Source organism: Notolepis coatsorum, assembly GCF_963971535.1.
Source record: "Notolepis coatsorum genome assembly, chromosome: 2".
Classification (NCBI taxonomy): domain Eukaryota; kingdom Metazoa; phylum Chordata; class Actinopteri; order Aulopiformes; family Paralepididae; genus Notolepis; species Notolepis coatsorum.
Genome location: NC_140166.1, coordinates 209,416,099 through 209,430,945, shown reverse-complemented (window position 1 = coordinate 209,430,945; position 14,847 = coordinate 209,416,099). Strand labels below are relative to the sequence as shown.

The 14,847-nt window shown below is 42.3% G+C and overlaps 1 protein-coding gene across 1 annotated transcript in view; it reads right to left on the bottom strand.

Annotated features, from left to right (window-relative positions):
• The window catches only part of ptprfa (protein tyrosine phosphatase receptor type Fa), a gene marked incomplete at its 3' end in the record, with an annotated part of 262,786 nt that overhangs the window by 70,722 nt on the left and 177,217 nt on the right, over nucleotides 1-14,847 (bottom strand). The window contains exons 13-15 of the mRNA XM_084308488.1: nucleotides 8,583-8,700; nucleotides 3,175-3,756; nucleotides 1,522-1,619 (exon numbers count right to left, since the gene is read on the bottom strand). Coding sequence (XP_084164614.1) covers nucleotides 1,522-1,619; nucleotides 3,175-3,756; nucleotides 8,583-8,700 — 798 coding nt within the window. The remainder of the gene's footprint in view (nucleotides 1-1,521; nucleotides 1,620-3,174; nucleotides 3,757-8,582; nucleotides 8,701-14,847) is intronic.

Here is a 14,847-nt window from a genome sequence, read left to right as displayed (position 1 = left end):
CATCTCCTCCCGCCTAGACTACTGTAACTCCCTTCTCACCAGCATCACCTCCCGCTCCCTCCATAGACTCCAGATGGTTCCGAATTCTGCTGCTCGCCTGCTCACAAACACCCGGTCCCGTGATCACATCACTCCTGTCCTCCACTCTCTCCACTGGCTCCTGATTAAGGAACGCATTAACTTCAATCTACTACTCCTCACCTTCAAAGCCCTCCATAGCCTGCCCCCCCCCCCCCTATCTGACTGAGCTCCCTTCTCCCTTATCGCCCTAACCGATCCCTCTGGTCCTCTTCCACTGTTTCCCTCACCATTCCGTCATCTAAATTAAAATGTTTTGGAGACCGAGCATTTTCACGAGCCGCACCCCGACTTTGGAACACCCTCCCCCTCAGACTATCAGAGACTCTCCCTCAATCTCCACCTTTAAATCCCGACTCAAAACCTACCTGTTCTCCCAAGCATACAACCTTCCCTACCCATAACCACCCTCCTACCTCCTACCACCTCCCTTTCCCCTTCCCTACTTTCTCTCCGTCTCCTGTCCCTCCCACACACCCCCTCCCTCCCCTCGGTTTCCTTACTTCCCTGATTGTCTCCCCTATTGGATTTTGTATTTGTTGCTTGTTACTCGTGGTTTTATGTCTTGTGTATCATACTGTTGCTTGTTCCCTGTGGTTCTATTTTTCTCTGTTCTTTGTTTTGCGTATTGTCAGCATATTTGGGTTCTTGAAAAGCGCTATATAAATAAAATGAATTATTATTATTATTATTATTATTATTATTATTATTATTATTATTATTATTATTATTATTATTATTATTATTATTATTATTATTATTATTATTATTATTATTATTAATTATCCCAATGTACAGTACATGTTTAATTTTTTTTAAATTAAATTCATGCCATTTCAACATTGTCATTGATTCCCCATAATTGCCTTGTTATAGATTATAGGGCAAACTATTCTAAGCATAAGTGGTGGGGGCTCACTTTCAGAGCAAGCAACGCACGACTGCAAAAACGAATGAGGCTGCTGAGGTTGGAGAAGTGGGAGAACATTATAATAGAAGATTCCATTACATAAAAGTTTGATTTAATATGAACCAACTACATTTTACTTCTCGATTCATTTGAACTTGATGTTGAACTTGAGTTATAGCACCAATTGGTAGGTATTTATGCAGTAGGCATTTGTAAGTGGGTATACAGTAGGTGTTTTTGCAGTAAGTATTTATAAGTAGGTATTTATACAGTATGAATGTATGCAGTAGGTATTTGTAAGTAGGTATTTGTGTAGCAGGTATTTATACAGTAAGTACTTTCAGCCACATCAAATTAATATTTTTTTGTAGTCTGATATTTAAAGTCACCTCAACCTTTTAGTGATTGTGCTCAATCTGGGTATAACAGAAGTATGCTGCTGACCCTGACCCTGACCCTGACCCCTGACCCCTTTCCAACCTCAAGTACAGAACTGGAGCTGCTGACAACATGGAGCCAAGCAATGGCCTTACCTTGAAAGGCACTTGAGACTTGTAGGTTTCCGGGACTTCCCAAGTTAGCAAGACGGACGTTTTCATCACAGATTTCACACCAAAGTTTTTGGTGAACTCTGTGGGAGACATCAGCAGGGGGAGGGATGGGGGGGTTATAAGAATGCTGTCATCTGGACTGATTTAGTGTTTATCTTCGGAGGGTGTGATAGAGTAATGTTGCTCTCTACCCAATAGAGTAACAGCATAGTAATAGTCGAATAACAGAGTAATAATCGAGTAACAACAGAGTAACAACAGAGTAATAATCGAGTAACAGACTAACAACAAAGTAAAAACAGATAACAACAAAGTAAAAACAGAATAACAACAAAGTAACAACAAAGTAACAACAGAGTAACAATAGAGTAATAATCGAGTAACAGACTAACAACAAAGTAAAAACAGATAACAAAGTAAAAACAGAATAACAACAAAGTAACAACAAAGTAACAACAGAGTAACAATAGAGAATGCCGAAGCAGTAATTTTTTTTTTTTTTTTTTTTTTTTTTTTTTTATACCTCAGACAAAATACTCTAGAGCAGTGGTGGCCCCTGGGCCCGTCAGATTATTTTGAGAATATGATTTCTTTTTAGACCGACTATAGTCTAGGCTATGAGCTATAATGTCCAAACAGAGAAACTACCACCACCTAAAGAATGCTTATTATTCTTTGTTTTATCCATGTTGAGAGTGAATAACAGGTATAAACAGTGCTCAACATGAATAAAGTCGGTGGATAGCGCCAGGTGCTGAAATAGCTAACAAGCAGCTGTATCAAATTAAAACACCAGTTCAGTAAGTCATTAAAACTTTATCTTTACTTATATATGTGTCATGGTCCTAGCCTAGCCATTCCATTAATTTGTGCTAAACTAGGATAGCTTGCAGCTGGATTACTTTCAACTGAATGCACAGAGAGGAAATGTAAAAGCACATTTCCCATCATGGTGGTGTGTTATTTTAAGGAAACAGCAGTGAGTGACATCAAAGTCTTCTTTTTACCCCCTCTTTTTCCTTTTATATTACATTAAAAACCCAGGACGCTGGGAATCATTAAGAATATCCAGCAGCGGCTGACAGAGAAAACTGAATTTGAGGACATCTATCAAAATGGAGGCTTTGAAGCCCATACAGCAAGAAAGAGCGGTAACTAGGAGATTAAATAGCACATACATAGATGTGAACCATATACTGTAGTCATAACATAGATATATATATGTGGAACATGTAGTCACAACATAGATATAATGTATATATATATATACAGTATATATGGACCATGTAGTCACAACATACTGTAGATAAAACATATACATAGATACATAGATGTGGACCATGTAGTCACAACATGGATGGATGGATGGATGGATGGATGGATGGATGGATGGATAGATGGATGGATGGATGGATGGATGGATGGATGGATGGATGGATGGATGGACGGACGGATGGATGGATGGATGGATGGATGGATGGATGGATGGATGGATGGATGGATGGATGGATGGATGGTAGACAGACAGACAGACAGACAGACAGACAGACAGACAGACAGACAGACAGACAGACAGACAGACAGACAGACAGACCGACCAGGCACTAGACATGGTGTGTAGGTGTGTGTCCTCACCAGGCATGGCACTAGACATGGTGCGGCTCTGGATGCTGGGGCTCATGGGGCCCCCTCCCTTGCTGGTGAAGGCTCTCACCCTGATGTCGTAGGTGGTCTCGGGCTGCAGACCGTGGAGAGTCATGCGAGTGTGGGCCGTGGTGTTGGTGTGGTTCTGCTGGCTGTTGATGTCTCGGTACATCACGGCATACTGCACCACCTTCCCGTTGCGCTCGGCCAGGGGCGGGGGGTCCCAGGCCAGCTCGGTGGTGCTGGTGGTCAGGCCCACCACGCTCATGTTCTGGGGATAGCTGCTGGGCACGTCGTCGGGCGTGGTGATCTCCTTCACGTACTCCTCCCCGTTGCCGGCGCGGTTCTTGGCGCACAGCTTGAAGATGTAGGTGGCACCTTTGTGCAGGCCGGTGACGGTGAAGTGGTCATCTGTCTTCTTGAAGTCTTTGACGGTGAAGGCTTCTTCCTCAGCCCGCTTGTAATGCAGCTGGTAGCCCACATGCTCCCCCACCACCTCCTTAGGGGGCTGCCACTGGATCAGCGCCGTGTTCCCTATTGTGGTGCTGATCATCATCGTGGGCTTGCCCGGCACTATAGGAGGAAAACACAGACCACGAAAAAAAAATACAGTCCGTATTAATTATTGTTGCGGGGAAAAAAAGAAGATGCAAATGTAGCTATCAAAACAGCAGTCAAATTGTATATTTTCAGCACTATGTTTGTTTACCAATGATTTTAAGTGTTATTAGCGAAATATTAAATATAAATATCTCGGTGCATCCCGGCGGAAACCTGATGAATTAGACGCAAGGAAGTAACGCCTCATGAAAGTGTTGTAGTCCTAAAACAGAGGAGACCCAGGGCTTTCAATGGACATTGAAATTTCATGTAACTACACTACCCAGCTCACGCCAGCCTCTGTGAAAGCTGCTGAAAATGTTCGTTGGGAAAAATTCTGACACAATTTTTGTGATTATATCTCATGGGTCATTTATTTTATTGACATAAAATAGAATGTAGTTTGTTTCTTTACCTGTTCCTTTACCTTTCTGTGAACGTCTAGAAAAAAAACGTGTTGCAATCCGGTAAAAATTGCATTTTTACTTTATAAAAAGGTAACTGTACTTACAGTAGATTTTATTCACGATCTTTGCTGCACTGTAACAGGCGCCTGGTGGTACTAAATCCAGATTGAACTCTGCCATTGGAAAGAGGAGATTTGGCCCGATTCATAGCTGTATGACTTGGCCATAATAAGGTCATTTATAGGCCTGATATTCTATATTCATATTTAAAATTCCATGTGTCCGGATGTAAAAATTCTGTACTGTATCCCGCCTGTCTATCCTGTTTCACTCTGAAATACGACACAGTGAGAAAACTTGATGGTTCTAAAATGCTGTTTCATTGAGACTTTAAAGGGGAGATGAATCGTTGAACAATATGAGCATAGTTTGTTTGTTGTGTACCTTGGGTAAGACAGGGTCCTATAATCAAATGTGAAATCCTGCTTATTTGTCTGAAAACTCAAATGTAATTTCCCCGTTTTCGCCATGGGCGGCGCTATTTTAGAGTTAGCTAGATGGTGACGTCACTGTAATGGTTTGGGCTGGCTCCCGGTTTACACTGCTGGTTAGATAGCTACGTAAATATGTCGTGAAAGTCAGTCAGTAAATTGTCAACCAAATGTAACGTAACCGTAAGTGGTTCTTTTTGCATTGCTCCTGGCTGTTCAAATTAATTTGACCACGTGAAAGAGAGAGGAAAGTTAGTTCAAGAGACAGAGCCCCTGTTTATAATAGTCTGGTTTTAGCATTATAGTCTCGTGCATGTAACAGAAGTGCAAAAGAAGTATTATTAGTAGTGAAGTGCAGTAGGCCATGTTTTTGGCTATATTTATATGTAAATTGTTCCTGTTAATTAATCATTTTTAATAGACCGGTCTATCTCTCTCTCTTGATAGACCGGTCTATCCTTACGAGCAACCTGGGTCTATCTGACGGCCATGGATAATAAACGATATAGATTTATATGGAATTCATTAAACGGATCCGTTGTCTTACTTATTATTAAACATATTATTTATTTTTCCCAAATGAAGGTTGAAAGTCTGTCTCCGTCACAAGCGTAATGTAGGATAGACCGGTCTATCCTATACGCGCAACCAATGGGTCTCATTCCCGAATGAATTTACGACCAAAAGTCGGCCCATCTAAGACATATTAGGGCTGGGAGCGCGAGTCCCCAAATTTTCCTGAGATCAGATTTGATCGTGGCTGAGAGCAGATTTAAGAGTGCTGAGGAGCAGTCTTATGATTGATTGAGTAATTGAACATTTTATTAACTTGACAGACTGTGTTCTCATAGTGATTCCTTCATGTCAACGCTGTCGCTACAGGCCTCCTTGGAATTAATTACTTAATCATAATTAAAATAAATATGACAATATTTGTACGATAAGAAATTATGCATTTGATGTCGGAAAAATAAATAATATGGATTCATCTGATCACAGGGCAGCTGCTTAACCATATCTGAACCAGCTATTTTGGACAAATGTATAATTACTCAGATATTCAAACACAATTATGCAATTATTGTGAAATTATTGAAAATAATAATTATTTAATGCCTTCTGTGGAATTTGTATTTCTTATTTGTTACACATCTGTTTTAATGATTAATTATATACATTTGAAAGAATGCAGGTCAACATGCAATGTACTGTATCCCATTGATTGGTATACAATGGGACAGACCTTTGTTTGATTGATTGATTGATTGATTGATTGAAAACTTTATTAACAGATTGCAGAATGGGTACAGTACAGTACAGCTCAATTACATAAGGGGATGCAGACCAGAGAAAGACTTTTGTCTTGTTTACATCAGGGTCCCCCATTTTCAATTCATCATAACATATATGACACACACGACACAGATAGACAGTACTGCTACATCTATACATTTATGACATACCAGATTTGCAAATACAGTACTGTTTGTGATACAAAAAGAGTCCAGAAAAGAGAGTACATTTGACGTAGAAACTGTTGGAGGAGGTTGGGTAGGAGGGGTGGGTGGGGGATAGACTTACACTGTACAAGCAAAACTGTACATTGGAATATTGACAAAACCATACTTGGTCATTTACTGTACATTGGAGGGGGTTGATATAGCTATAAACCTGCATTCCTTCGAATATATCATTAATCAATTAAACTTATATTGAAATACACTATATAGCCTCACCAACACTGAAATGACAGTGGATAAATAAATAAGAACTAAAGCTAATCGGTGGAAATAGACTGCATTAATATTCCATAACAAGTCTTGTGTGCGCCTACGAATGAACAGTATAGGTTTAATTATGGAATAATAAGCCATACTGCGTTCATTCATTACGCCCGCCGTAGGCTATATATATTATATTTCATTCATTCATATACAGTACTGCGCGCGCGTGTGTGTGCGCGCGCGCTGCGGCAGGTGTACCACGAGCTGTATATGATGCCAATACATTAATCTAATCTAGTTTTGATGGCTCGCAAGACTCGCAAAGCACTACGGCCATTCCATTTTCACACAGCTGCGTTATAAGGCAACACTAGTTGTCTTATAAGGAGCTCTGGAGGCGTTGTTTTGTATGCAAATGACCTGAACGGGAATGCGCATTTCGAGTTTAAGACAGAATGCCATTCTCCAAGCAGATATCAGATCATATCATTTGTGCGACCATTTCAGCCACTTAAGACATATTACCAGCACGTTGGGGACTCAGAGTGAACTTGTCATTGATTATGTCTCAGTGGTTCCAAGATAAGTCTTCCAGAATAACTATTTGAAAAAATTTCGGGAATGAGACCCAATGAGTCTATCGAGAGAGAGATAGACCGGTCTATAGAGAGAGAGAGAGAGCACAACTCATGGACTGCCTTAAATGAGCACACACAAATCATCTCCAACTAACGTTATTTATTTAAATTGTTCCTGTTAATGAATAATTAACATAAGTTCATGTGTTCATGTAGGAAGTCACTTTAAGAGCTTTTAATTCATTCCCCTTCAGAGGGTTTTCTTTTCCCCCAGAAGGGAGAAAGAACCTGGAATGGAATGCGTTCCATTTAATTAATTATAGAAATTAATTAATTCATTAATCCGTGTCTCTTGTGGCGCTGTGTTGACATTAAAGTACAGGAAAAGGTGCAACTTGTGTGTTGTTTATTTGTATAAGAGATATATCTTTACATTGTTTATTTACTTGATAGTATTTTTATTATATGTCCCTTTATCGCACAATACGCACCTGCGTATTGTACGTAAATGCCAGTGTTGGAGAAAAAAGGCTACAGTCCAGTGTGTAATTTACGAGAGAGCAGGTTTTGCTTGTGAGCTGTGATTGGAAACGAAGTGGAGAAGTGGAGTAACGTATTCGGACATAGATCTGCCGACGTGCAGAAAATAACGGACGGCGAAGAGACGTTGGGCTGAGTTCGGTTGCGTCTGAATGATGCCATATGTTTTTTTTTGCACACCACGTCTCACTGCTATCATTCTAATCGGCTCAAAGGCATAGGCCACTGGGTTTCGGATACTCTCTGTGGGTCTGTCCACCTCGTCAAACATGTCCAGATCCATTCTACTGTAGCTACAGCCTCTAGGTCAATAGCTACAGCGTGCAATTCTCTGAGGTGGGAGGCTCCGGGGGGCGGACCATCTCCGTGACGTCAGCATTTAACGTGAACAAACATGGCGGCGCACTGGTTGATAAATTCTACACGAAGGGACATAACAAATAGTTTGTTCTTAGAAACGGCTTATTTTTATAACGTGATTTTTTTCTGTGGTTTATCTAAATACTAATTTGATGCTATGACTATGTTTATATCGCTATTCAACATCTCCCCTTTAAGCTAACTCCATGTTTAACTAATGTTGGCATGTGCAAACCAGATGCAGTTCTAGGACTTGATGAGATTTGGGGCTAAGCTCAGAACATCTGGGGCTGTGTTGCCCCAGCGAATACATTATGGGAAATACACTTACACTTATTTAATTTAATAAAGCCATAGTTTTGGCATCAGGTCTATTTTCTCCATGCGCCATGAGTGAATGTGACATATACCAGATCAAACATTGAAGCTCCAGATGAAGTGAGTAGAGGTGTTCTTTGGTTTGTCAATCAAAGGGACGTATCTAGAACCTGAACATTGTTTGAACTCAACAGCATCACTGTGACTACAGGTCCCTCACATCCCAAAGTACACAACCTGTCACACGTCTCTCTCTCGCGCGCGCACACACACACACACACACCACACACCACACACCACACACACACAACACACACACACACACACACACACACACACACACACACACACACACACACACACACACACACACGCACACACCTGCTCCAGTGGTAGTGACCACCTTGGCCTTGCTGCGCGCCCCGTCACCCTTGGTGGTGTAGGCAGCCACTGTGATAGAGTAGGTTGTTTCTGGAAGCAGAGCCGTTATTATGACCTGCTGGAGAGAGAGAGAGAGAGAGAGAGAGAGAGAGAGAGAGAGAGAGAGAGAGAGAGAGAGAGAGAAAGAAAGACAGATTTTAGATTTGTATAAAAAACTTTATTCGATCTCATCTCCATGTTTCTTTTTACATACAATAAGTATGACACTGTCCACAATTTGACGCCACCAAGCCACTTCGACTCATATGGAACGCAGCGGCCCGCCTGATCTCCAACCTACCAAAGTTACCCCACTTATTAGGGCTTGTGTCCATAGCGGACGTTTTATGAGTTGTCAGCTCCTTCCTGTCATTCATTTCTATGCTGGAGACGCGACAGGCGCGCTCCTTTTCCCAGAGCCGCGCCTCGTGTTTATGAGCTCTCGGCGGCAGCGTTTTTGGGCAGAGCGCTCTCAGCGCATAAAGTTGAAACTAGTTCAACTTTTGGAAAGGAGCGAGCTCATCAAGGTAATCAACATCGAGGAAGGGGCGGAGCCGCGGCAGTCGCGAGCTCTGGCGAGACCCAGGAAAACGCTCTGAGTTTTTTTTTTTTTTTTTAACAAAGGCAATGGCTCCCTCCTACCTCCGGTCAATGGTCTCTCACTACACACCCTCAAGACCTCTACGCTCTGCATCTTCTGGCCGCCTGAGACCCACTCCTATTCGGGCTCCTGGAGGGTCATTGAAATGAAGCAGCCTCTATCTTGGCTCCACAGTGGTGGAACGAACTTCCCACCACAGTTAACCTCTTAAGCTGTAGGGTCCCCTTATAATCCCCTGCTGTTTTTAATCATAAATCGATCAATACACACCGTATTAGATCCCCACGTGGGGTATCATTGGAAAGCCACACTCATTAACTAGTACAACCCTGTCCAAAATATTTCGAGATTGCCAAATGATTGACGGAGCTCTGTGTACTTTGTACTCTGCCGTGTACTTTGGCGCACGCCTCACATATCGGCATGTAACTTGAGAACTGAACGGATTTTGTCGCCTGAAACGGCAATCGACAGGCAACAAATAGGGCTTTAATTATATATATATATTGTATTAAAAGAAATGCACACTCGGAGATTGTGCTCGTCACCAATGCAAGAGGCTGCGGTCTCGACTCCCGGAGTCAGCATTGCCTTGGCTTGGGCTGATCGCTATACTAACTCGTTTGGCTGGGTTAGGGGGAGGGAAGCCGTGGGTGGGAAACTGGCGTTGTGGACAGCGACGCCTACAGGTCAGGTCTGGGCGCTTGCTCAGCGGAGGCAGGACTTGAGGAAGGCAGCGTGACCTCCCACGCGTTACACTTCACCAATGAGAGCCCTCGCTGCCAGGTGAGAAGAGAGCCACTGGCTCCCTTGTACCGACCAGTAGGAGAACATGCGCACAACAACAAGTTAGGGGAGGGGGGGGGGGGGGGGGGGGAATTGGCTACACACAAAAAATCTAAAAATGCACACAAGCCGCTAGAGGTCGGCAAAGTGGCGCGTCACGAATTGTGTTTCAAAACAGCAGCCAAAGTGTATATTTTCATTTTTACCAAGTTTTTAAGATTTACTGAAAATACGAATTTATCTGAAAAATCCTATATCTCTTATATCGTAAAACCGTGAGGAAATGACTAAATCCAGATTTAACACTGCCATTGGAAAGAGGAGCTTTTTCCCTATCCATAGATGTATGATTATTTGGCCATAATAAGGTCAAGGTCAAGGTTTATCCAAGGTAAAGGATAAATAAAGGTCAAGTTCAAGGTCAAATATGAATTTATAATTAAAATGGATTATAATTTATTACTGTATCTACAAATCCTTCTGTTTAATCATCTTCCCTTTATTCATCTGCTTAGATTTGTTTGTACACTTGATCTCAAGAAGGTGCTGAATGAGCTCAGCGAGCGTAATCAAAAGAACCTCAATGTTTTCATGGTGTTATTCACCGGCAAAGATGCAAAGAAATATCATAATTTATATTCTCCTTTGTTTCATCACAATTTACTCAAGCCTAGTAACAGACACAATATTTCTGACACTGGGAATACATACCCCCAGGTCCCTAGATGTTCCTAGATACCAAGAACATGCAAATTGACGTTGTAGAAGTGGAGCAATCTTCCATTTACTTGGGCATGTACCTTTAGGCGGAATTTCTGAAAATAGGGCTACAGCTTAACAGGGTAAGGACAGCTGAAACCCATCCAATTTTCTGCCGTTGACTACAAAAACACTTCTTAAATCAATATCTGTATAATTTTTTTTAAAGGTATTGTGGAAGATCTCACCCCCCCTCTCATGGATATGTGAAGGAGGGAGATACTATTGCCACGGAAGGAGTAGAGACAATTAGGTAGCTGATTAGTACTGATAGAACACACCTGCGCATCATTAGGTCACTCACATCTCACGTGCACACACCCCAGACACACACACTACAAAGCCACTAGGTTAGTCAGGAGTAAGTTGAGCGGAGGTGAGGTTGGAGTTGTTGTATTGAGAGAGAGAGATTGAGTTATTCAGAGTTGTGTAAGGTGAGAGGTATTGAGAGGAGAGGTGAAGGCGAGAAGGTGTTCATTGTGTACGGACCCTGGACTGGCTGATAAACCCCCTTGTGTACTGACCCTGGACCGGACGACTACCCTGAGTATTGAACAATCCCTTTTTCTGTCTGCGAGCCTGTTTTCGGACTGTTTACGACCATTCTCTTGCCTATCAAACTGTATTCTGCCTTAATTCAACAAATATTCGTATTGATTGATATTGCTCTTGTGTGGACATTTTAATTTGTTTGTATTTGAACCGTGGCCAGTCTGGACCCCACCAGGCTCATCACAGTATGTACAAACTTTCTTACTTTTTTTACTACTATGCATTTAAACTCAGCATGACATGTCTATGTGTGAGTCATATTGTTCTTCATAGGTAAATGCCCCACCCCCCTGGCCCAAAGCATTGTAAAATACACTACTGATGGCGTACGTACATGCGTACGTAGATGCAAACACAGCATAAACAAAATATAGCCTTGGATCAATCCTCCATTGGCTGACGGACAGGAAGATTATGGTACAAGGACCAATCATAGTCAACGCACATGTCTGTGTGGTTCTGCATACTATACTAACCACACAGGGGGAAACAGAGCATCCACATACTGTACACGCACGCACGCACACACACACACACACACACACACACACACACACACACACACACACACACACACACACACACACACACACACACACACACACACACACACACACACACACACACACACACACACACACAGCATGACAGACAGACAGACAGACAAACAGACAGACAGACTGAATGACAGGAAGTGCAACTACACACATCTGAGAGCAACACACTCACTCACATGCTCTTTTCAAAAGGCCTCATCATTAAAACATGCCACCGACAGAGTGTGTGTGTGTGTGTGTGTGTGTGTGTGTGTGTGTGTGTGTGTGTGTGTGTGTGTGTGTGTGTGTGTGTGTGTGTGTGTGTGTGTGTGTGTGTGTGTGCAGGGACGTGCACAGGACTTTAGAGGGGCAGGTGCTCAAAGGCTGAAAAGGGCACTGGGCCTGTGGTCTATTTGGGGGCCCTTTTTGGGCGGGGAGGGGCATTTTTATGCTTTTGGGGGGGTTTTGGTGATCAAATATTGAATATTGAACTATAATAATCAGTGCAGGAGCTCACTTATCCTTGAAAGACACTTTTATCACTGACTTAAAAGGCCCATACATCTCCATAAATGTTCAGGGTGGAGGGAATAAGTGCTTACCCTACAGACCCCAAGTCTGTTAGGACAGCAGACTCGGTTGGCACTGCTCAAAACTGCTCGCTTGTGTTGTTCGTTGGATTAGTTTTGGATTATTTGGGTTCGCCAAACAAACTATCAAAACGTACACGGAACCGCGGTCTGTCGTTGACTGAGTGGCTTGTGTTGTCGCTGTGTCAGACTCTGGATTATTTCGAACACCCGCCCACCTCTACCTCTGATTGGCTTACCATGACATTTTACTCAACCTCAGCCAATCGCGCACTGCCCACTAACCAAGGAAAAAAAGTATTGCTTCTCGGCGCAGAGATCTGTCTGAGGAAAAAAACAGCTTCAATCATAGTAACGCGCCACATTTTTTGGCAGTTATGGTAACGGTGTTAAGATTGGAAGTCTTTACTGAAAAAACTAACGCCGTTAGTAACGCCGTTATTTATAACGCCGTTATTCCCATCATTGGATGTCACAGTATGATGTCATAATAGGACATTCTAGAACATTTGTTATGTCACAGTATGATGTCATAATAGCACATTCTAGAACATTTGTTATGTCACAGTATGATGTCATAATAGCACATTCTAGAACATTTGTTATGTCACAGTATGATGTCATAATCAAACATTCTAGAACATTTGTGATGTCACAGTATGATGTCATAATAGAACATTCTAGAACATTTGTGTATATATTCAACAATTCTCTCAGAAGATCTCAGATCTCAGAAGACAAGTGAAGATCTCACTTGTTGTTTCCGGCTATTTGTCTGTAAGCTTGAATATATTCTGTAGATACAATTTAAAATCCCCACATGGAAAAGGAAACAATGTCCTGTACAATCCTTAATGAGCTGCGTCTGGAGGGAAGGTTCTGTGATGTGGTTATTAAAGTCAACAGCACTGAGTTGAATGCCCACAAGGCCCTCCTGTGTGACTGCAGTGACTATTTCAGGTAAGTTTAGCTTGGTTCAGATTAGCTTGGTTCAGCTTAGCTTGGTTCAGGTTAGCTTGGTTCAGGTTAGCTTGGTTAGTAAACAGATACCATACTGTACTTTTACTGTAAACAGATACTATACTGTACTTCTACTGTAAACAGATACTATACTGTACGTCTACTGTAAACAGATACTAATAATAATAATAATGGATTGGATTTATATAGCGCTCTTCATGACACCCCAGTGACCCCAGAGCGCTTACAGAGTCCATTATTCGTTCATACACAGTCATACCGGTGGTGGTAAGCTACAATTGCAGCCAGAGCTGCCCTGAGGCAGACTCACGGAAGCGTGGCGAATAATCATCGCCTACGGCCCCTCCGACCACCACCAACATTCATTCACATTCATACGAGGCAAGTAGGTTAAGTGTCTTGCCCAAGGACACAACGGCAGTGGGATGGACATGGGCTTGAGCGGGATTCGAACCACCAACCCTTCGATCATTGGACGACCCGCTCTACCCCTGAGCCACGCCGCCCCATATACTATACTATACTTCTACTGTAAACAAATACTATACTGTACTTCTACTGTAAAAAGATACTATACTGTACTTCTACTGTAAAAAGATTGTAAAAAGATACTATACTGTACTTATACTGTAAACAGATACTATACTGTACTTCTACTAGATAATATACTGTACTTCTACTGTAAACAGATACTATACTGTACTTCTACTGTAAAAAGATATTATACTGTACTTCTACTGTAAAAAGATACTATACAGTACTTCTACTGTAAACAGATACACTACTGTACTTCTACTGTAAAAATATACTATACTTCTACTGTAAATAGATACTATACTGTACTTCTACTGTAAAAATATACTGTGAAAGATACAGTGAAAAGATACAGTGAAAATATATGACTACACAGGACAGAATGTTGCTTACTGTTTACTCATCAGATATATCTATACTCTGCGTCCCACAGAGCCCTCTTCACTCGCTGGAGCGACTCAGATAAAGCAGTCTACACTATCCCTGGGGTGTCCCCGGGTATGATGCAGCTCATCATAGAGTACTCCTACACACGCTTTGTGCTGGTGACAGCAGAGAACGTGGAAGAGCTTCTGGTGGCTGCAGACCAGCTTCTCGTCACTGGCATAGTAGGAGCGTGCTCTGACTTCCTAGAAGGCCAGCTGTCTCTGGAAAACTGTGTCGGCATCTGGAGGTTCGCGGACAACTACAACTGCCCTGACCTGAGGCGCAAGGCCCATCTCTGCATCGTGTGCCACTTTGAGGAGATGTTGCACGTCTCACAGGAGTTTGTGGAGCTGTCCCTGCAGCAACTGGTGGACATCATCGAGAGGGATGATCTGAACGTGAAGAGCGAGGAGACGGTGTTCGAGGCCGTCCTCCGTTGGATCGACCACTCCCGCGAGGAG